Below are 20729 nucleotides of genomic sequence, written 5' to 3' on the forward strand. Positions count from 1 at the left end.
TTTTAAATTCTGAAGCCAGCGCTTGCCCTGACTTCACCTAGAGTGGCGTGCAGGCTACAGTCCGCTCACAACTTAGCAAGTGGCTTTGTTTTGTGAATGTAAATGCTAGGGTAATTGGAAAATAAAAGCACATTGCTTGTAGCTAAAATATTATATTTGTCAAAGTATTGATGTTGGGAACTCCTTAAAAAAAAAATGTGCCACAAGCATTCAGGTTTCTCCTCCTAAAACCAGTGAAACAAAGATATTCATTTAATAGGATTTCTACAGTGAAATTAGTCATCCGAAACATGGCGGTGAAAATAAGGTGCTTCCTGTATTCCACTATTCCTTGACGTCTCTTCGTGCCCCGAGTAAGATGATGGTGGCCTGGCTTCGCTCCAGGACATCATCTCCACTCCACAACTTTTTTAAAACCTCCCTTTGCCTTAAACCATATACACTATTTTTCAATGCTTTAATTGCCTTCGGCAAAACATCCAACATCCTGCACTAGCTGTGAACAACTTTCCAAAATACTAGGGTGTACTGCTCTAAAAATACCACATTTATGCTTTCTGCTCAAACACCATAAGTAGAGTACAATTGTACAGAATTACGTAGGTTCTTTCTCTCTCTCTCTCTGAATTTGAACTGGGCTTGCAAGCCAGGTTTTAAACGACCTCTCACCAGGCCACATCACAAATTTTTGTTATATACACTGAAAGTTGTTGGGCACGGCGTCTAGGGAGCGTTCTATCGCAAGCATTTATCAAATTTGTTCATTATTAGAAGAGACTGGGAAATGCCTGAGGAAATGAATGAGTTGCCAAATTAATTGACATACTGCCGGTGAGGCTGCATGCAAGACAGTACACCTTGCGTAGACGCATTTGTGCACTTGAACTTGACTGATTGGAAGCGAGGTTACCTAGCGAGGAAGGGCGTGCAGTCTTCCGTTAAAAATTTCGGCTGTTCTTGCAGCTGTGCCACTGTTTGATACTTTAGATACATGATTGTCACCACGTGATCAACGCACCGCACTTGAGTTTGCAATGGCCAAAATTGGCGAGGGGCCCCTTGAATGCTCCCAGACTACTGTGACAACCAACTTGTATCTTTGACATGTACTAATCTCTGCACAAGCCAATATATATGAACTTGTTCAAATGTTCCAACAGTCCAAAAATGGCAACAAACTCGGGGATGGGTGAATTCTTCAGTGTTGAAAATTTAACCATGCCACACTGTCTCGCGAGTTTCTTTGCCGTCGCTGTCCCATGCACACATACCGACTCGAGACTTGCGTCAAATTGCAGGAATGCAGCGCTACAGTGTGCCAATTTGCCAGAAGCTGGGCCAGATCGGCGACACATGCCGACCGTACAATACGCCCGAGAACCGCACCCTCTGGTACCCGTACAACGGAGGTGTCCAGCAGAAGAACAGTGCCACCTACACGCTGCTTTGCCCATGTGCTGGCGGGTTGCACTGCACAGCAGCCCAGTGCCAGCCAGCTACACTGGGAGATCAGGTCGGCAATGACCTCGCTGGCATTTATGATGAATACCAGTGATAGGCATGCTTTGTCTTCCCATCCCTGTTTATACATTCAAACTTTCCTGCCTTGCCTTTCCCCCCCAAGTCCACAGCACGGGTTGCTGTGCTCCACATGAACCGCATAACACCCATCCTCATGTGTTTGACAGCCCTGCATAGTGGGCCTGCCACCACCAGAGGCGAGACACACACACACACTACTACACATCCATGCACATCATCGGCAGTAATGGGCTTCACTTTCACTAGACCTTCTCTGAAGGCAAGTGCGATAGCATGGCACCTGCTTGTGTGCTAAATGCAGCATGATCTCAACATTTGCATTTAGGTATGTATAGACCGAGCTGAACTGCCTCAGTCATCAACCGCAGCCCTCTCCTGGTCAAATAACAGGCACACACGCAGACGAGCCTTATGGACAATGTACCGGCTTCCCAAAACTTTGCTGGCACGTGGCAAGCACTTTAGCTGTGATATGCTTGCATGTTTTCATTGTAATGGAGGTTGTGCGTACTGAATGTGGCCAGATGCTGCGCACCAAGCAAATGCTGTACTGCCATTGCATCCCATACTCTGGCTGATTGAGGACAGGCTAGCTTCAATGTAATTCATATTTATCCCCTGCTGGGTATAAAGTGCCATCTATCAACACTGCAGTAAGCGCCATGCCGATGGTATGGCAAAGTAAATCTGCTCACTAGACCTCATAGTTGCTGCTTTCATCTTTTATCTGTGATGTCTTCCCATTGCTGTGTGCTGCTGTGAGCGAAGCAAGGGATCTGTGGCAACACTGGCAACTTGCTAATAGTTTTTTCAGCAACAAAATGGTCAAATAAGTCATATTCGCATGCCGTACAGTTGCTCACACAGTTGACCTTGCACAGCGAGTGCTGTTGTTAGCATGTGGAAGCTGAATTTAACTTCAGGCCTATTTCTCTCATGTCTGGTTTACTGTGTGGTGCATAATAGTTCCACAAAATATTTATGCTGTATTGCTTCTCGCCACATCATCTTCGTTCACATTTGAGCTCAAGGGTAATGCTCGCTTCCGTATGAAAAATGGCTGTTATAAGCAATTTTTTTCAAGTACGAAGACTCTACTAGAACATTAATTTTCTTTTTTGTTTTGAGCATTTGAAAAAGCATGACGGTCCATTTTTTTTTTTGCAGTACGATAGGATGTTTTTCAAGTGGATTAAGAAACATGTAGCTGGTTGTTGAAGCATACACTTGACAATTTTTTAAATAATATTTAGAAAACCCCGAGAACAGAAGGCTATCTTCACGAAATGTGCACAATGGTTCATACTGAAACACAAATGTGCTCTGAAGCATTAGCATACAGATGGTATAGTTATTACAATTTATTCACTGAACTTGACACACTTCAGCAAAGTTCACGAAGATTTTGCAAAAAAAAAAAAAAAATCGGTTAGCACATTGATGCACATTGCTACTGCACGTCTATACAGCAGTGCACCAGCTGTATACAAATAAACAAGGCCCCTGTGCTCTACCCCCAAGTTGTCACTGCTTAACCCGCAATGTGCTGCTGTATCTTCTGTGTGTTTGTTTTTTGTACTTTGGAATTTACAATCTGTCTCCCGCGTCACAACTACACCATAGTAATCTGGCAAAGCTACCCATGTCTGCACATGGCCTGCTTTGCCAGATCACCATGCCTTTTTAATATCCCCAATGTTCTCGTGCCATCCTGCATAGTGCCGAAGTATACCAGACAAGGTTTCCATTTAAATGCACCAATGCTCAGACATGAGTTTACAATTCTACCTCCTCTATCTCCATTATTTCTCTATTTGAGACTTGTAGTAGAACCTAGTGTCATACTCTGGCTTTGTCACCATGTGCTGCAGGACAGCACACTTAACCTTGGCATTCCAAATGTTGTTAAAAAAAATTGCTGTGCATTAATTCTTCTGGTGTGTCAATTATACCGAGCAGCACATATCTATGCTGCAACCCACTCTAGTATGCACATATTGCACAAAATGTGATTGGGGTGGGGGCAAAACCCTGCACATAGTTAAATGCATAGGCAAGAGTTTCATCTTCGCAACATGGACCAGCGAAGTCAGGTTGCCATATACAAAAGCTTGCATAACCAAAAAGGCAGTGCAGTCAAACCTCGCTATAAAGAACACAAAAACACCTTCATTATATCCGATATTTGTTATAAGCATACACATTTATAGCAAAAAAAAATTGCAATCAAGTCTCTGCAATAGAAACTCAAACGTGATGCTTCCTATGGCACGTTTTTAACGGCCCGTCGGCAGCTTGCAGTGCTGATGCGTGGCACGTGAGGAACGCTGAATTACAAAATCGTCCCTTGCACGATTGTTACAGCCAACCAAGGAGTCAGTGTGATCATGTGGGATCGGCATGTTGGCTTGCCGACTGCGGCGCAGCCACGTCTCTGGCCAAGATGTGCAGATGTTTAGAAGTGCCTTGATTGAGAAACTCGACACAGTTGCTCTATCCAAGTATTTTACATTTTCGCGACCAGAATACATATTAAGAGCTGCGAGTGAACAGTTACAGATTTTGCTATAACTGTTGTCTCTGATCTTGCATTTTTGGTCGTCGTAGCAGTGGAATACTTCTTGAAATAAAGCAAAACCAAATTTCTTTTGGAATTATCATTATGTAATTTGTTATATTCATGTCCAACTGTACACACTGTAGTACGTTTTCACAGTTGCTTTGTGATGACTGCTGCTGTGATATTTCTATTACAAGCTCTGCTGGAGGTGAGGAAGACCAGCTGTGCACTGTTCTCTAGCCAGGATTGTCTAGGCTCCTGTAACGCATAACTGGCCACCAGGGCATATATTATTTTGCAAGACCTTAGATTGCTGTACTTGCCATTCATGACAAGAAGTCATACGAAGGCAAGGTTACATATTCCACATCAACAGACATTATCATGTAGCATACTTGGAACTTGGGAGGAAGCTTTAGCTTGGGTGCTCGTATCTTACGTGTATTTAAAGGAGAATTTGTTTTTCTCGGCAACAACTGCACCAAACTTGATGAGGTTTGTTGCATTTAAAATAAACTTAAGTTCTAGTCGCTGTTCGTTTAGAATCTTTATTTAGGTTGTCAACTTTTTACTAAAAATTGGCAAAATTCGCACATTTTCAGGAAACAAAACTATCAAGTTTATAATTCTGTAACTCAGCAAGGACAAGTGATACCACAATTCTGTAAATTGCATCTAATGGTACATCTAAAGTGGACAATATTAGCATGTTACACATGAATCTCAAATTTAGCAATATGGAACTACAGCTTTTGCAGAACCCTTGTACACAACGTAACATATAAAGTGACATCAAATTTGTCCACTTTGAATTATCTAATTGATGCTACTTGTTGAACCATGATATTTGTTCTTGATGGAGAGCTATTAATTTGTAAACTTCGTACTTCCATTTTTTTTACTTTTAAATTCTTGAAAATTCTTTCAACAAACTTCAAGCCCTAAATGGAAATTTCGCTTTCAGCAGTCACTAGAATTTAACTTTATCTCAAATGCCACAAATTTCATTAAAATTAGTCTAGGGGTTATCTCGGACAAGCGTTCTTGCGTTTTACATGTATTTGAACAGGCCACATTGGAGTTAGGCCCGAGCTAAAGCTTTCTCTTAAGTCCTTTTTCAACTGTTTCACAATGACCATACTCAATGTTCTGGATGTGCTGCCCATTTCAAATCTGAAACAGCACTTTCAATTTGTGTGTGCACAGAACAAACCTACGGTTCTTTACATGTTTATCTCATAAATATTTGTAAATAGCCATGTCCATGTCTTTATATTTATTTGATGTGTGTCCAAAGAGTGCATGATTTTAGGATAGTGGCATTTTCAGGATAAAACCAGGCTGGACCCTTAAAGAAAGTTGCCTGGGTGCAGAAGAGGTTCATGTGGATCACTTCGACACACAGTCCGCCGACCCTTTCCCCCCTCCCCCTGAAAAAATATGCATTGCATTATCTGCAACTAGTACTGAAGACTCCTGTAAAGCACTTTTAGAACACTGGTCAAAATATCTAGTGCCTAGTGTTGAACTATGTATGCTGTTCCTCTGCAATAAACATTTATGTACAACTTGTAACAAAGGGTAAGACACCTTTATTTCGGCAAACTTGCAAACATCTTGTGAACATTCTTACTATGGATGAACTTCTCCCAAATTTCTGCGTGCTACAATTTTCCTGTGAAGTGAGCGGTACAGCATGAAGAGGCTAACTGAAATTACTTGCTGTAATATAACTACGTTGTGATGACATAATAGCTTCAAAAAGGTTGCAAGACACATCAGTTTTACAGCAAGCCCTGTATTATTACTCATTTCCATTCCAGACTGGTGGCACACGCAGACTGTTGCACCAGACCTCATCAACTAACTTATTTCTTCTGAAACTTAGTACAGCTAAGTCATGGGAAAATAGCTTGCTTCAGTCCTTCACAGAACTAAGTCTGAGCAGGTTCATACTGGTCACTGATACTATAGAAACGGAGGTCTGTTGTGTGCTGCAAAGATAAACCCGTAAAGCTCAGTTTAAGAAAATGTTTGCAGTGCACAAGAGGAGCTCAATAGGAAAGGTAAAGGAGTCAATATCATCTAGCACATCCTGGAATCCTTAATGCACATGAGGAAAACTATGTCCAAATGCTGTCTCAATGCTTTGCTGCTCCCTCGCTGCAAGGCAATAGCAAAATCAAATAAAACAGACAAATGCCATGCAAATGCACAAGATAAAAAAAAAGCTGTAATTTACACGATCGTGATGGTGGCAATAAAGTCAAACACAACTACTATTATATACATATATTTAGAAAGTGCTCTTGGTAACATTTCGTGAAAGACTGAAAATGACTGCTAATATTGCTCAGACTGTATCAATTTAACCCTTTCAGGGTCAATGGTGTAAATAAACGGAGCCGCGAAAAAGTCCAAAATGGTCGACGCCCTATATTTACAGCGCCATCTGTACGTTTAAAATGTGCGCCAATTTCTTAACTTTTTTCTGGCATGTGCTACCACTATGTGGGAATACAGGGAATTTTTTTCTCGCACCTCCCTTTCTCGGTTTTTGTTGCACGGTTTGTTTTAGAGCTAGTTTGCCCTGGCGAATCTATACACTACCGCTTGCACATTGGCGCACGCGCGGGCGGCGGTTTGGGTTTTGTTCCGCAAGCAGTTTCGGCTTCTTGCGCAAGCAAAACTTTTGGCTATCTCGTTACTAATTGCTCAAAGGGCGACCGCCTGTTTCTCGCTCGTTTAGTGCGCACAGGAAAGATGCCACAGTGCATGCATTTCATTTTTTTGGGGGGGAGACTCGTGAAAACTAATTGCCTCTGGTTGGCAATAAGATGAACATTAGCGGAAGTTTGTCACACGTTTTGCTTTTTTGACGGGCACACAACCACACAGTTTTCTTTAATGCGCGCACCTACGCCACCTACGCAGTTTGATTACGCTATGGACGTAAATATTAGTGTAAGGGCAGGAACATTTGACACTTGCGAAATATTCTCGTGTGCACATTTTCTAAGCCTTCTGTGTATAAAAATGCATCAAATCTTTAATTCTTATAAGTTTATTTCCTTTTTTTATTGTTATTCATGAATAAACAGTACATATATACCAACGCAAAATGTTTTTTCTCACTTTACGGTCCCCTAGAAAAAGTACGGTAAATTTTTTTCGAAATAGGTCCCTCAAAAATTGGTATCTGCAATAAAAAAAATCGACCCTCAAAGGGTTAAGACTTCACAATGCTATACAACTTATCGAGATCCAGCGAAAGAACAGCAAGACCTCTCATTGATCAATACAACAAATCCACAGACAAAAGCACAATGAGGTACCTTAATGTCACAAGTTTACTATGAGAAAAGTATAAAGATCCTTATCTTCTTCAACTAAGCTATTCCAAGCTCATTCAGTGATGGCTCACTCAGTGCCTGCAGCAGCAGGACATCTCGAACTTGGAAGAGCATCTACAGGAATAGTTGAGTGCTCGACTGATTTGGAGTGGCCAGCTGACAGCAACAAATTTTGTGGATTTCTGCTCCTTTCAGATCCCAGTCATAGTAAGGTCATGTAGTGAGCAAACTGCTTAACTTTGAGCAACAAATTCTTGAATCAAGCATGAAATGAATAACAATCACAGTTTTAGTACACATTTTAATTGTGACAAGCATCAACACACCTACTTTGATGACATCCTCTGGCCAGTCAGAGCCTTTCAGTCTCTCCATGTGCAAATGCATTTTAAGATTGCATATTCCTCATCAGAAGCGCCTGCAGGGGCAAGCAACTGCATAATATATATCGCTTATGCATAGGACTGTCAACTCGGAAGGAATTTGGGACAAGAATGCATGAAAAATGAGCTAGTAAAATTTGCACTTTCACAAATTTGTTTTTGGTTTTTTGTTTGAAGTTGTGCTTGTCTTGGCTACTTACTGTTCATGATACTTAAAACACAATCTTTCTTCATAATGTAATTGTGCAATAGCTGGTGTACATGCATGGCACCCTTCAATGTCGCCAATGGCCTCTAGGGAGTTTCCAGTGTTGTGGTGCACATATCATTGCCTCTATATGCAAGTGCCAATGAGTGTTTCGGTGTTCTCACCTCAAACCACAAATCTGATGCTGAAAATTTCATGCAGCAGAACAAGCTCTGCTTTTGCGATCCAGTTCAGCTCGTGAACAAGATGTTCCACTAAAGGCTGCAAAATGCCAAACTCGTGGCTTCCATGGCAGCATTGCATCAAGCATTGTGCAGGCGGCTCTCGGAGCAGTGTGTTGCTATCTTGGAAGCCACTGCCACTTCATTAACCACTGCACTTGCAGCACCTTTGATGGAGTGTTACAAAGTCGGAAAATGCTAGGTAAAATACTAATGTGCAGTACGTGCATCACTTCCTTACATGCACTGCCATGAGCACGCCAAGCCACAGCTAAAAGCCACTCCCACATGTATTTTCCATTGTTTTCATTATATGTCGCATAGGCTAGCATTTTGCGAAGAAAATGGAAGCCCCTCGATGTGATTTTGGCCATGACCATGTGGGAGGAAATTTAGGCTAAGCCATGCAACATTCCCTTTCAGCATGCATTTTTGTCATCTCCAGGAAACATTTAATGATTAAGAATACACTCTCCACTAAAGGACTGCTGCCCAGGGTAGATATATTGAAAAGGCTCTGCATAGCTTACAATGTTTGCACAGTCACAAGCAACATGAATGACGCAGAAGGTGCACGGAGTGATCCTTGCTGTCCAAGAATATTCAACTTGAGTATCACCAATACAAATGGCTGTCATGGCAAGGCCAAGTTCGGACTAGGGAGTCCTGATTAAGAGCTTAGACAGCCCTACAAAATCTGGCATGGTTGGCAACCCTAGTTATACATTAATTTTATATGAAATTTGATATCTTTGCATTTGAGAAAGAAGAATAACACCAGGAACACCACAAAGTAAGTACTATAAGCTGTGTGCATTTGTTGCCTAAATAAAATCATAACGCTACCATTTATAGTCATCAACATTTTTTACTGCCCACCTACTGAAGTCTTAGTGTGCTGAAAGACCAATCCAAACACATAATGAGGAACAAAATTAAGGAAAAGACACACCAACGTGTTTTACACATGTATAAATAAAATAAATAAATAAATAGACAACCAGCTGAAACTGCAGTAACATGGCCAACACACAATTTCAGAGCTCTAGAATTTCACAGAATGCAATGTCAGTGAATTTTCAGCTGTTACTGGCGAAAAGGTCTGCCATGTTTTGGTACTGACTGACTAGGAAGTTATTTGAATTTTGAAGACATTTATATTTGCGTGCAAGGGATGAACAAGGCTTTGCAAACAATTGGTCTTGCTGTTTGTGTCAGTACCAAAGGGCGAGATAGAGAGAGGGAAGGGAGTCTTCTTATGGCATTGGCCACATTATTCGGTTGGTAATGGTAATTAAAGAGCAGTGGCAGCCATAGTTCAAGAGCAAGCTTCCTTTTTTTTTTTTCTTCACAACTATAGCGCGAGTCCCATTGATGAAGACTCAAATATTGCTTAGTGACTTCGATGTCCACTCCCTACACTAACATTACAAGGCTGATAACAAACATAGTGACGCACATGAAAAGAGTCTTGTGCATTTGTCATGACCGGACACAATAAATATACCATCCTAACTTCTCCACAGTTTCCATTCTGTGCAGTGTCAAGTATATTGAAGTAATTTGTACATCACTTTTATTCAATTAAAGAAAAACTCAAATATACTATAGGAAAGTTTTCTTTAAAGTAGCCTTCTTTTATCGCGTCTGGGCTAACATAATAATGGACAAGTGACATAATGGAAACTGGCTTTTTCCATAAATAATATTGATGCTCACTATGACTGCACAGTAATTACACAATGCAAAGTACTATGCCCAGGTTTCAACAAATATATATATAATGTCTGTACTTCCGCAAAAGATCCAATTTTACAACATACAAGTTTCATGGCCCACATGACTTCACAACTATTTTCCCAAGAAGGAAATGATCCACTAAACAAAATGAACAGTTGGTTTAAACTGCCAGATAAATGAAATGCAAAGGCTATGACATAGCTTCAAGGACTAGTATGCTAAAGGTGACACAGACTTGGCACAAGAAAGGTTGGAGTTGTAAGAAATGGAACATACCTATATGTTTACCTCCTGCCGTGGAAGCTCGCAAGATGTCAATAGCCAATGAAGGACTTGTACCAAAGATGCAGCTATGTGCAGTCAAAGCTAAGATCTACTTCACAAGTTTGCTAATGGCTTCGGCTAAAGAAGACAAGCTGGGAATGAGTGTGAACCAGCTTGTCTTAGGTTCCTACCATGCTCATCTCCAGATTCAGGCATCATTCTGGGCAGCAGAGTATGGTGGTGGTGGGAGGGCCCGAAGCTTGAGTGTTCCTTGCCGAGACCTACACGAACAAGCCAGCGAAAATGTCATTTCAGAAAAACAAAAGTATGAAGCCAATTCTGCTATCTTCTGAATGATATTAAGATGCCATAAAGTTTCTCAATGGGGGACCTTTGTCCAAAGGTTGGTCACACTTGCACGAAGGAAAGACCCTACAGAAGAAACTGCAAGCGGCAACAACTCCTATATTTATTTTTATTGCAATAAAGAAAGGTACGTTTTTGTACACCTTGTTCTCAATCGTGGTAAAATGTTTGACAACCATTCATGCAGCGCATATTATATTTCCTCCTTGAAGTGATAGCACTGCATTTCAATATATTGAACTGGGAAATTTGGTGCATATGCTAAGAAGAAACACTTATTCATTCTCTCTCGGAAATATACACAGTAACACAATACAGGTGGAGATCCCAAAGCTCTGGGCTGTAGGGGGACCTCCTACAGCCACAGCGATGGCCTAGTGGTACAGTATCTGCCTCATATGTGGGATGTACTGGATTAAAATACCAGTGGTGCCGGAAACACACCGGTTTTTCTAATGGCTAGAGATGTTCCCATGCTTAATTAAATGCCATGCTTAATTGCATGGTTTATCAATCAAATTCCCAGCCCTAATATGTCAGAGTGGTCCCCAAAAATGACTTGGAAGAGCTAGGGGATACGCACGGCCGAGGAAGTGAAGCATCAAGGGGGCTGCCAGCACGGGAATGGACTCGAGATGAGGCTGCCGAGGAGAGATTACGCTTTGTGGCCATTTGGCGCAGGGCATTGGTGGCGCGCTCAATGGAGCTGTGCTGTTCCACCTGCGTACTGCACAGGATGTCAGCCACGGAGGGAAGGGACAACACAACAGTCATGTAGAAGCAGCAGCTTCCTCACCTCGGGACATCCTCTCTGAAAACAAGGGCAAGAAAAATGGGGGTCAAAACAGAGAACCAATTGTGAAGTGGTATCTTGTGCCTTTCTGGGTTCACATGCAAGCTACACGTCTGTCAATTATTGCTTGTGACTGATTATTGGTTGATTGGGTCCAATGTCCCAAAGAAACACAGAGGCAATGAGACGCGCTACAGAGGAGAACTACAGAATAATTTTGCCCATCTGGGACTCCTTAACAGGCACTCAAAGCTCAGTACATGAGTGTTTTTGTATTCTGCTCCCATCAAGGTACAACCACGGCAGACCAGAGTCATAGTTTGACCAAACGATACAGTTGTCACTCCATGGTCACTGTAAGTAAGAACATACACTCACTCGTGCTGGCAGCACATGAAGCAGGTGAGTGTGCTGAGCAGCATAGCTGTGACAAAACCTGGCAGCAGTAGAGAGAGCAGAAAATCTGCCAGCAAGTCCCTCCGGGGCAGGTGACCCATGTCGGGTGGATTATAGCTGTCCTCTTCTAGTGGGATGGGTGAAAAGGCAGCATCTTGGTGCTGCATCATTCCTTCACCATCTAGCTGCTCCGGCAGCTGCACCAAGGATGAAATGACAAACTATGCAAAGAGGTCTTAGTGCCAAAAGGAGCCGAGGCAAGACTGATGCAAGCTTGCTGGTTCACATAGCAGCTAGAGTTAAAAAAAAAGAAGTTAAATTCTGGGATTTTACAAGCCGTAGCGGAAAACTTCGGATTAATTTCGACCACCTGAAATTCATTAACATGCACCTAAATCTAAGTACATAAGCATTTTTGCATTTCTGCCCAACGAAATGGGGCCCCTGCATCCGGGATAAAATCCATGACCTCAAGCTGAGCAGCACAATGCCATAGCCACAGGGCTGCCACAGAGGGTAGCAGCTGGAGTTGCATACAGCTGATTTGCAACCACCAAAGTGTCCCTTCCCTATATCAAAGAGTTAGCTGCCATATTCTTATACTGCTACTCCACAGAATCTGCAACTCTCTGCACAGATAATAATGGCACTTTCATTCAGAGGAGAGGTGCTTGCTTCGCCCACTACGTGGTTACATTTCAGTACCACAGCATGTCTCCTTTGGAGACCTTTCAGTGCTCCACACTGAACTTCTATCTTACTTCTTATCCTTGAAAGGAGCAGAGAAAAAGATCTTTTGCCTCTAGCAAGAATGCTACCACGAATCATCAAGAGGGTGAACTTCAGTGATATCGGCAGCACACAGGTGCCAAAGAAATTGTAGGCTTTAGATAATTGTTTATCAAGAAAAATAATTATACAAAGCATACTTAAAGCAGCTAGATTACATTTGAAAGTAAACAAAGACTCTTGAGGACTTATGCATAAAAATATATCTACAAACTACTGTGAAATGCATGACTTCACCCAGACTTTACAGGCTCAATGCTATGGTAGCAGAATTCAAAAAGGAGAAGCCTGGATTTCATTTTCTTTGAAAATAATCAACCACAATGACCAAAACAGTAAGAAATATGGGTGAAATTTTGAAACATGAATCTGCCAAACTGATTTATCCCTCAGCTGCAAGAGCTACCTGAGCTACGAGAGATGCTGTACAAGAGATGCATAAAGAACTTGTCGCGTGGGAACTCTCACAATATGTCCCCGTGAGAGCAGAAAGGCTCCCAGAAATCAAAGCCCAATTAACAACCTTGTGCTCAGCCATAAGCAGTGTGATCATTTAATTTTGCCAGAGGGGTGCTAATAGATGCGCTGCACAGGTGTGCCGAAGGTGCACATATACTTTTTGCTTTATTCCCACATAATCACTGCAGTTTATTATGGTCTTATTTTTTTGTGCAACACTTGCAAAACATATAAAAATCCAAATTCACATTTCCAGCCTTCAGTACAGTGGCCATTGGCAATGCAAAGCTGCATAAATGTGCCAGTTGTTGCGAGCTTACCAAAGCTAAACAGCTTTAGGCTAGGAGTTGCAATGACTCCTCTCCCAGCAGAGTACAGAAGCTAATTTCTTTTTAATACCTTATGCAGATGACAGCATGCCCATTAAAAATAAATGAGCCACCCTGATAAAGAACTTGAGCAAGAAATGCATGCACAACGGAGAAGACATAGCCCATAAATTATATTCTTAATAAAAATGAGGGTCCGCTGTACAGAATTCACTCTAACAAAACGGTTTTGCATGAAAGCACCTTAAGCAAACTTGAAGCACTGCAATCCATACACATTGACATACAAAGCACAATCTTCGTAAACTTGCAATATGAAACACATTTTCTCTACGAACTGCTTGTTCGCTAAAGAACTCACTTGCTACAACATAGCATATAGGTCAACGTGCCATGGCATTATTCTGTGACAGTTAGGTAAGGTAGCATGGTTTAATGTTGCCAGCCTCGTTGTAGAAAACAGATAAGTCTTAACTTCCAAAGGCATGAGAAATCCCTTTCTGATGTGCAGAAAGTTACCAGGATCTTCAGTGCTATTCGAGGAAGCCTAACTACCATTGGTAAGAGCACTCCTTAAGGTTATTGTTTTTTCTGAAAAAGTCTCTCTCGCATCTTGATATAAAGCAGAAGCACAAATCATATTTCTTTATTACATCAATTAACATATCCTTCTGGAGCTGGAGACAACTTGCACTAAGATCCTCTTTATAGAACTCGCACATAGGTGCTGTCATCTGTACTTGTCAATAACTTCACTCATGTCATGCTATCCCAGTTTTGCTGGAAAGCAGATTGCGTAGGTGAAATGGGTGCCATGTTTATAACTTGACAGTAGTGCTAAGAATAGAAATCCTCCAGTGCATGGAATGCACATCAACATGAATTTTCATGATAGTGCAGTTTCACCTGGCTTTTCATGATGCTTGGATCTCCAACCTCAATTATTTCTTTTGCATTAGTTGTTGCATTGCTCCGATAACAAGAAAAATCATGGCAGAGCCAGTGATGCTGTTTTACAGCCTTCAATATTAGCTCTTCTGCATCAAAGGCAAGAAGCACTATAAAAAGCATAAGCCTTAGCATGAAATAGAAATTAAAATTCTGTAGTTTCTTTCTATACCCATTCACCTTTGCTCCTGGGTCACTGTCTTCATGAAATAAAAGCATGAAGCAGAACAGCACTATTGTGGTAATGTTACTGGATAAGGACAGGAGTGAGAATTCCATCAGTTTGCATCTCATTCTACAGAACTGCCTGAGGGCAAGATTTCCTTCCTTTTGAAATTGCCTGAACCAGCTGAGGCGAGGTTTCATGAAGCTAAGTCTGTGAAGGAGTTAACAAACTCCCAACAAATGTGATTCTTCATGCACAGATCTTGCAACCCAAGGTTTCGTGGATGTGCAACACAGCGTACATTCAAAGCTCTCACATCGCATTCTAGCGGGCTAATGTCCGGATTAGAAAGCAGTAGTGAGCTTAGTTGTGAGCTCATGTGCTCTATGAGGGGGCTAAACCAAGGCAATAACCTTTTGTGAAGGAGTTACAGCAAGAAAATATCAGAAGGAAAAATTACACCTGAAGGGAGCCAATGCACTCCCTCCACACCCATTTTCTCTCCAACCCCCTCAGGAGATTTTTAAAAGTGGATGGGGGGTAAAGTTCTCCCTACCCCATGCGTGACACTCATGTGCTCAGCAGCAGAATGCCACAGCCACTGAACCACCACAAAAGATTAAAGTGCCAACTTCATTAAAGATTAAAAGTGATGGGAGAGGAAGGAGAAATTTTACCTTTCATAAATGCTGAGCTGATGTTTTTTGTTCTAGAATACGTCTTTTCTTTTTCCCCTTTCAGTTCACATACCGTGGAGACAGTTACATTATCTCCCAAGACCTTTCTTAGGCTCTAAACGCAACTGCTCAGTGGGATACCTTTAAAGCTATGTTAAGATTACTCACCGTGATTAGCCGGAATCCACACCAGTCAGGCAGAAAGCTCCTACTCCGGAAACGGTACTCAGCAGATGTTCGTTTGTAGTCACGTGGACAAGAGACCCTGTTTCGCAGTTGATTGGCTTCAACTTCTAGAGTGCGCAGCTCCTGAGAAAAGTTGGTTGTCCCTCCAATGCGTACCACTATGCTGAAAGAGTCGTGCCCTACATGACACATGAATGCTTCTTGGATAATATTCTGTTTTCGGAGATTAGCAGTGTTATCAATGATACTTTTGAAGGAAATATTCGGTAATACTGAAGCACAAATTTCTGATGAGCTGCGTAACAACATCGCTTTTCTTTTTTGCACTTTTCATGACAGCAGTGCCTTGATTAAAGCACTAGCAACATGCACAAAAGTATTCAATAGAATGATCACCAATGGGTAAACAATTTAATCCATAAGCCTAAGGGAGGAAGGATTCATTGCCGAGCAAGTTAGTAGTGTTTGCTTAATGTAATGTTTCAACACAAACAGAGCCCGCGCAAACTCGGGATCAATTGTTTTGTACACACTGCTTTACACCAAATATCATAACATACTCATAGATCAGTGATCATTACTCTTTTTGAGACAAAGCAGCTGCATAGACGGAGAATTTTTAATCACTCTGTTTACAAATAGATAGTCTATTAAAGACTGTGCGAGTTGTGTAACGTTTAAATCTAATAACCCCCATACCATACAAGATTATGTGACCTTGAGGGTGATCTTGACACAAACACGTACACATGCACACACACCATGTCTCCCACATAAATTGTGCTAAAATTTTTAAATATGTAACTGCTATGTAGCAGGACAGAACCAAGGTAATGATGTTTGCCATCACTTGGAGCTAGTCGGGCTGTTTTTTTTTAATATTGACTAACTACATAATTAGTTATTAATTAATCAACTTCTCAAATATTATAAACAGAGCGAAAGTGTTGATGAGAAAATTGTAGAACATCCTGAAAGATTCCCAATCCAGCTTTCTATTGCTACATAAAAGTTTTTCCAAACCTGAAAGAAAGTCAGCGAAATACAAATAAGTGCTGCATGACTAGTCATGCAGCACTTAACATTACCTCAGTTCTATCCCCCAGCTACGTATTTCCTCCGGAGACATGCTGTCAGTAGTGGCAACAATGAGGTGACGAGTAATACATGGTAATTAGTTGCTAATTAAAAAAATTAACTTTTAAGCTTTTAGTTTCAGCGGGCTCATCATAATTGGGAAATTGAAGCGAACTCTCAGTTTGCTGGTTTTCTCAAGTCATATGAACTTTCAGACCTAGAAAAATGTGATTCCTTGTGAAATTGTGGCACAATGAAATTCGGCTATCAGAGCATGCTAAATTCAAACTGGGAGGCTGCAGTGAGCACAAAGCCACACCCATCAAAGTGGCATTCTTCTTACCAGCAGCGGGCAGCCAGCAAGCTAGGCTCTGTGCTCCTAGCTGTCACATCACATTGGCTGGCCATTGCTCAGTGACATAAGCGGAATGTGTCGCCTCAAGGGGTGTGGCTTTACACTCGCTGCAGCCTCCCAGTTTTGGTTTCACGCACTCCGATAACCGAATTTTGTCATGACACAATTCTGCGGGGAATGCATTTTTCTAGATCCAAAAGTTGATGTGGCTCGTACGGAGAGCTCGTTTCAACTTCCTAATTATGATGAGCCCACTGAAATTAAAAGTATCAAAGTTAATTATTATACTCTAGTTAATTAGCAACTAATTACCATGTATCATCCATCACTTCACCGTTGCCATCACTGATGGCATGTCTCTGAAGGAACTGTCTTTTCATTTAAAAACGGCTATTTTTAAATATTACTTGGTGTTTGTAAAAACACCATGTATATGATGAAATTAAATTTCCAATGATTGGTTTATAACACAGTTCCCCCAGCATAGCCATATGCCTAAACAATCACTTTTACGAAATTCCCTTATGAAAACCAGTGCTTTGTGAGCGTGCACATCTAGCTGATGAGGAAGATAGATGTTATGGGACGTGTTTGTCACTGAAATTTGCTGTGCATTTCTGCAAGGTCAAGCATGTCATGTTCTTGTGATTCAACATGTTTTAATGTTGAATAAAAGTTTTGTTTTCTCAGCAAGTTCCACTATGGTGGTTGAGGGACGCATTCATCACTGAAATATCTGCAGCGCGCCTCCTGTTGTAATGCACCATTCTGACTTACTGGCTCATAAGACCTTCGCAAACACTGATTTTCACACTGCATGGGATCTAAATAATTTTTTTTTTGCCGTGCAATAGCCTCATTTCTGCCTAATTTCAACAGTTCAGACTCAATTCTGTTATTTAGGATCTCGTTACCTGGTTACTGTGGTTAAGAGCACAATAGAAAAAGGGCAAATGACTACAAACACACAAGGAAAATGCTGACTTTCAACAAGTTATTGAAATTTGTATCTATGTTGCAACAAAAAAATTCAAAAGAAAGCTTCTTGAGAGGGTGACAACAAAATTTTCCTTTGGACTTTTTTTTTTGCAAGATATAGAAAATTTTTTTTTCCAGAATAAACAAGCTGCAGTCAGTGCTCATCCAGCATTCTTTGTCTGTTGTGCTTCTTTTAGCCTCAATGAATTGAATCCAACTCTCCAGAGTTCTATACGTTAATATTCCAATTGCACAGACAAGGCATTGGTAGGTTGCAGTAGTATACTCCAAAAAAAAAAAAAGGATGCATGGTTCAGTGCTCAGAAATTGCACTACAAGTTCTCTTCCTAACTGTACAAGCATAACTTATGGGCGCTTCCACTAACTTCACTGCAGGCTTACCCTTCCTTGTCCTTTGGATTTACAGGTACCCTGCCACCAATGTCCACCACTGAAGCCACTTTTGTCACATAGATTACTGGGCTTTCTTTCCATAAGTGATCTCGAAAAATTTCTTCCAGGTCGGACAGCCAGTCACCCTCAAAGAGGTCTTCAATATTAAGATTTAAGAACTTCATCTCTACCTCGTAAAGTGCTTCTCCTGAAAACCAAATAAAGAGAGGAAGGGAGAAGAGAAATGAAAATACGACGTTAAAAACCTAACACAGATCACCATAATAGATATAAGCGATATCTTCAACACGTGAACTGCATCTAGCTGATTAGATATGAGTGCCACAGTATGTCATTTGAAATAGGATACATGATAAACTCACTAGGCCTTTTTTCCACTTGAAGACTAATTACACGAAGAGATGTTTTGTAGTTGTACTTGTTGATGGCAAAGACCTTAATGTTATCAGGAAGAAATAAGAAAGGAACATTTAACCACTTGTCACAATAATAAATAATAACGCACAACTCACCTCAATATTGAGTTCTCCGTTGTCTTGATACGAACCGTACAAAAGTGCCCTATTTGAATTGCCTGTTTGGCGTAGGAACATCCACTTTGGTAGATCCGGCTTTCCTAACAAAGCAGCTCTAAATTCTGTGCGCCCATAGCTATCTGTTGAATAATAAAGATAGGCCACATGATCACTCGTTACACCAAGTGAGCTTTTTTAAATCATCTTCTTCATACGAAGCACGATTGCGTACCTATTGATGCGTCAAACATATCTTTATCGATATAAAAATGAAAAACTTCAGTAGTCTGCAGCACCTGGTTTCTGAAATCTTGGAGTTTCGCACCTGTACGACATAAGCCGAATGCGAAATTCAGCGTTTGGTTAACGCGATGTAAAGCGAGCATATAATGCAGTTAGGCGGTTTCAATACTCACCGAAGCAGCTGCAGCTAAGCAAGAACGTCGCTGAAACAAGCGCCTTCAGTAGCGACATGGTTCTATAGTTTGTGCCTCTCCTCTCCGAAACACGGATTGCTGATGCGCGGAGGCTCGGGAGCAGCTCCGCTGAACTTAGCTGATCGATTAGCTCCGTACCCAAAAGAAGGCCCTCGAACGCCAGTACTAAGGATGCATAGGATAAAGGCACATAACATATAACAAAATAAACGATCACTCAAACATCCAATATCAAACGCTCATCAAACCTGTGCAGCTCAGGCGAGACATTATTTTTAGGCTGTGGCCATGCTGTGGCTCGGGACCCTAGCTACCCTGGCGGCCCCTAGTGCCCACCTAAGTGGAAGCACGCATAGGAGAGCTTCTATCCGTACCAGCAAAACAACTGTTAAGTTCTGGGTTTTTCTGGTTTTACGCGCAAAAACCACAATATGATTATGAGGCACACCGTAGTGGGGGACTCCGGGCTAATTTTTACCACTTGCAATGGTGGTGGCGGGTGCTAAAAAGCTGTAGATGATTGTACATGCAAGGTCCCTCGCATGTCCATAGTATTATAGTAGCAATAGAATGTCCATTGTACACGTCTACACTCTTAGGCGAAGTTACATTCTTTGGCTTGCCCCTTCTGCCACACAACGATAATCGTTATCTGCCTTGATGCGTTTCCTTTCTTTAACGCTGCGAGCCCGGTACTTTTCAGTAACGAACGGCACACGCGTTATCAGCATAGAACAGTTTACACCCTTTGGAGTGCCCTTTCTGATAACGCGCGTGCCGCATAGAATAAAGAACGCGTGCCGTTCGTTACTGGAAAGTTCCGGGCTCGCAGCGTTAAAGAAAGGAAACGCATGAAGGCAGATAACGATTATTGTTGTGTGGCAGAAGGGGCAAGCCAAAGGGTGTAACTTTGCCTAAGAGTGTATTCTAATCCGTACCAATTGTTTTAGAATGGGCATAATGGGAGCAGTCCACTCTGAGGTTTTTCACCAGGCCGCAGCACACTCGTACGTTGCACTCCATGCATTCCATATGGAGCAGTTATTTTGACTCCGCGTGTTCAAAAAAAAAAAAAAATTTGCGCTCAACGCTGCACTGTTCTTCAAATTTTGCAGAACGGTCGCATTATGGCGTCGACTTTGTTTAGTGTAACACTTGGCACGATTAACTGCTTGTTTTTTGAAGACAAAAATGAGAAACTGTTTTTGCCTATGGGAAAAACGGCGTCTGAAAAGCCGTCCCTGGCACAGTCTTGTGTCGTCACCTGCCATCATCTGTAGAAAGCAGCGTTCGAGGGAGGGCTGCCGCATAGAAGCTATGGGCTGCCGCGTGTTGCCCGCTCCTGGAACAGGCGACTGCGCTCCCTGAAACGCCGCTTTCTGCAGTGAAGACAGGTGGAGACACAAGTTTAAGCTTGCGCAGTCGCGGCAGCAGCTGGTATCCCCATAAGTGGAGGCAAATTTCCACCTTTTCCTTATAAACTAAACAATTAACTGTGCCAAGTGTTATACTAAACGAAGTCGACGCCAAAATGCGTCTGTTCTGCAAAGTTTGAGCAAGAACAGTGGAGTGG

General features: G+C 41.7%; 2 protein-coding genes across 7 annotated transcripts in view; one reads left to right on the forward strand and one right to left on the reverse strand.

The window, feature by feature from the left end:
• The window catches only part of LOC140218955 (astakine-like), a 30778-nt gene extending 26568 nt beyond the window's left edge, over positions 1-4210 (forward strand). The window contains exon 4 of the mRNA XM_072288698.1: positions 1299-4210. Within this exon, the coding sequence (XP_072144799.1) occupies positions 1299-1555 (257 nt within the window). The 3' untranslated portion in view covers positions 1556-4210. The remainder of the gene's footprint in view (positions 1-1298) is intronic.
• A 1461-nt stretch (positions 4211-5671) lies between these two features.
• On the reverse strand, positions 5672-20728 carry Scgalpha (sarcoglycan alpha). 6 transcript variants are annotated; one of them, XM_055061464.1, is made up of 12 exons: positions 20095-20728; positions 19136-19321; positions 18952-19044; positions 18717-18859; positions 18567-18639; positions 18193-18391; positions 15363-15543; positions 11809-12047; positions 11434-11448; positions 11221-11364; positions 10463-10552; positions 5672-7873 (listed from the first exon to the last, which is right to left on the reverse strand). In XM_055061464.1, the coding sequence occupies exons 1-11, from the start codon at positions 20186-20188 to the stop codon at positions 10480-10482; spliced, it is 1440 nt and encodes a 479-aa protein (XP_054917439.1). In that variant the 5' UTR covers positions 20189-20728; the 3' UTR covers positions 5672-7873; positions 10463-10479. The 6 variants fall into 6 exon arrangements, with proteins under 6 accessions (XP_054917439.1, XP_054917438.1, XP_050049150.2 ...); XM_055061463.1 differs by having other exon boundaries at positions 5672-7889; XM_050193193.2 differs by having other exon boundaries at positions 5672-10552; positions 11809-12023.
• Between the last annotated feature and the right edge of the window lies 1 nt (position 20729).

This window comes from Dermacentor andersoni, chromosome 1 (genome assembly GCF_023375885.2).
Source record: "Dermacentor andersoni chromosome 1, qqDerAnde1_hic_scaffold, whole genome shotgun sequence".
In the NCBI taxonomy this organism is placed as follows: Eukaryota; Metazoa; Arthropoda; class Arachnida; order Ixodida; family Ixodidae; genus Dermacentor; species Dermacentor andersoni.